This window comes from Lagopus leucura, unplaced genomic scaffold, assembly GCF_019238085.1.
Source record: "Lagopus leucura isolate 7727_CA_CO unplaced genomic scaffold, USGS_WTPT01 32855-0_obj-0_obj, whole genome shotgun sequence".
Classification (NCBI taxonomy): domain Eukaryota; kingdom Metazoa; phylum Chordata; class Aves; order Galliformes; family Phasianidae; genus Lagopus; species Lagopus leucura.
In genome coordinates, this window is record NW_024968489.1 from 1 (window position 1) to 3,216 (window position 3,216).

The window sequence follows — 3,216 nt, forward strand, 5'->3', positions numbered from 1 at the left end:
CCCCAGGTCCGCTACCCGGACCGCATCACGCTGATCCGCGGCAACCACGAGAGCCGTCAGATCACGCAGGTCTACGGCTTCTACGACGAGTGCCTGCGCAAATACGGCTCCGTCACCGTGTGGCGCTACTGCACCGAGATCTTCGACTACCTCAGCCTCTCCGCCATCATCGACGGCAAGGTGACACGCTAAGGACACGCTAAGGACACGCTAAGGACACACTAAGGACACGCCAAGGGGGTTGGAGGGTCACGGTGGGGTGTTTGGGGGACCAGGTGGTGATTTGGGGTCTCTTTGGGGTCCTTAATGGGGAGGATTTGGTCCTAGGAGAGCCTTAGGGTGCGTTAGGACACGCTAAGGACACGCTAAGGACATGCTAAGGACACGCCAAGGGGCTGGGAGGGTCGGGGTGGGGGTCCAATGGGTGAGGTGGGGTCCCTTTGGGGTCCTCAATGGGGAGGATTTGGTCCTTAGGGTGTGTTAGCTCATGCTAAGGACACGCTAAGCACACGCTAAGCACACGCGTGTCCCCGCAGATCTTCTGCGTGCACGGCGGCCTCTCGCCCTCCATCCAAACCCTGGACCAGATCCGCACCATCGACCGCAAGCAGGAGGTGCCGCACGACGGCCCCATGTGTGACCTGCTCTGGTCCGACCCCGAAGGTGAGCGGCACACGCGTGTGTACATACGTGTGTACATACGTGTGCACAGACGTGTGCGTGCTGGCCGCTGGCGCGCGGCTCCGTGGGGCTCTGGGAGTCCCTGTGGGGGGCATAATGGGCCTCTGGGGGTCCCTGGGGAGTCTGTGGGGGTCTCTGTCACTCCCTATGGGGGCTCTGTGGGGTTTCTATGGGGCTCTGTGGGGTCCCTATGGGTTTCTATGGGGCACAGTGGGTCTCTATGGGGTTTCTGTGGGGCTCTATGGGGTTCTGTGGGGTCTCTGTGGGTCCCTGTGGGGTCTCTATGGGGCTCTATGGATCCCTATGGGGCCTCTGTGGGGCTCTGTGGGGTCTCAGTGTGTCCTTGTGGGTCCCTATGGGTTCCTATGGGTCAGTATGTATCTCAGTGTGTCCTTATGTGTCCCTATGGGTCCCTATGCGTCCCTATGGGTCCCTATGGGTCCCCGTGTGTCCCTATATGTTCCCATGTGTCCGTATGGGTTCCTATGTGTCCCTATGCATCCCTACGTGTCCCTATGCGTCCCTATGCGTCCCTATGGGTCCCTATGTGTCCCCACGTGTCCCTATGTGTCCCCACGTGTCCCTATGGGTCCCCCCGTGTCCCTGTGCCCGCTGACGGCGCTGCTCCCCGCAGACACCACCGGCTGGGGCGTCTCCCCGCGCGGCGCCGGTTACCTGTTTGGCAGCGATGTGGTGGCGCAGTTTAACGCCTCCAACGACATCGACATGATCTGCAGGGCGCACCAGCTGGTCATGGAGGGCTACAAGTGGCACTTCAGCGAGACCGTGCTCACCGTGTGGTCCGCGCCCAACTACTGCTACCGGTGGGCGATGTGGGGCGATATGGGGCGATATGGGGTCATATGGTGCGATATGGGGAGATATGGGGCGATATGGGGCGATATGGGGTGCTATGGGGCTCTATGGGCTGTGCTCACTTTCTGGTTTGCGCCCAACTACTGCTACCGGTAGGTGATATGGGGCGATATGGGGTGCTATGGGGTGTTGTGGGGTCACTATGGGGTGTTGTGGGGTCACTATGGGAGTCTGTGGGTCGCTGTGGGTCTCTTTGGGGTCCCTCTGGGGTCCCTGTGGTCCTTATGTGTCGCTATGGGGCGGCGCTGTGGGGCAGGTGCGGGAACGTGGCGGCCATCTTGGAGCTGGACGAGCACCTGCAGAAGGAGTTCATCATCTTCGAGGCGGCGCCGCAGGAGACGCGTGGGATCCCCTCCAAGAAGCCGGTGGCCGATTACTTCCTGTGACACGCGTGTGCTTGCCGTGTGCTTGGCGTGTGCTCGCGCCGGGCCCGGCTGGGAGCTGGCGGGGTGGTGGGGTGACGCCGGGGGGGGTCCTGAAAGGGTCCCCGGTGGGTCATTGGCGTGTCATTCACATGTCGTTCACGTGTCGCTAGCGTGTCCTTGGCGTGTTCCTCACGTGTCGCTGATGTGGCCTTGGCGTGTTCCTGACGCGTTACTGTGGGCTCCCTGAAGTGACCCCATGGGTCCCCAAAGGGTCACTGGTGTGTCACTGACATGTCACTAACATGTCGCTAGCGTGTCCTTGACGTGTTCCTGACGTGTCACTGATATGGCCTTGACATGTCACTAACATGTCCTTGGCGTGTCACTAACATGTCCTTAATGTGTCCTTAACGTGTCCTTGTCATGTCAGTAACATGTCCTTGACGTGTTCCTAACGTGTCCTTGACGTGTCACTCACATGTCCCTAACGTGTCCCTGCCGTGTCCTTGTTGTGTCACTCACATGTCCTTCACATGACCCACAAGGACACCCCATGACCTGGAGGGACCCCATGACCTCTTGGGGTCGCCCCGTGACCTTTGACCTTGGGAGACACCGCCACCCCCCTGCCCCCTCCCCCCCCCCCCCCCTTTGCGCGGTTTTGGGTCTTTTTGGGGGGGCAGAAGGGCGAATTTTGGGGTTCCTTCGCTGTATTTCCTCGTTTTTTTGTTACTTTCGGGTTCGGCCGATTTCGCTCCTTTTAGATAAAAAAACCAACATGTGAAAAAGGAACGAAAGCGACTCAAAAAAGCGGATGGGGGGGGGAATGGGGCTCTGTGGGTCACTGTGGGGTCTCTATGGACTCCTATGGGGCTCTGTGGGTCACTGTGGGGTCTCTATGGAGTCCTATGGGGCTCTATGGGGTCCTGTGGGATCTGTGGGGTCCTATGGGGCTCTGTAGGGTCTCTGGGGGGAAATATGGGGTCACTGTGGGGTCACTGTGGGGCCTCTGTGGAGTCCTATGGGGCTCTATGGGGTCCTGTGGGTCACTATGGGGTCACTATTGGGTCCTATGGGGCACTGTGTGGTCTGTGGGTGGATCAATGGGGTCTCTGTGGAGTCCTATGGGGCTCGATGGGGCTCTATGGGGTCTCTATGGGGGGGATCTGTGGGGTCACTATGGGGTCTCTATGGGGCACAGTGGGGTCACTGTGGGTCTCTATGGGGTCTCTGGGGGGATCTGTGGGTTCCTATGGGGCTCTATGGGGTCTCTATGGGGTCTCTGGGGGGATCT

At 60.0% G+C, this 3,216-nt stretch overlaps 1 protein-coding gene across 1 annotated transcript; it reads left to right on the forward strand.

The window, feature by feature from the left end:
* Nucleotides 1-3: 3 nt before the first annotated feature.
* PPP4C (protein phosphatase 4 catalytic subunit) lies at nucleotides 4-2,714 on the forward strand (the record flags this gene model as incomplete). Its single annotated transcript, XM_042894541.1, has 4 exons — nucleotides 4-180; nucleotides 537-663; nucleotides 1,316-1,505; nucleotides 1,814-2,714. Coding segments are annotated over 4 exons (624 nt in total), but the record flags the coding sequence as incomplete, so codon positions are not given.
* Between the last annotated feature and the right edge of the window lie 502 nt (nucleotides 2,715-3,216).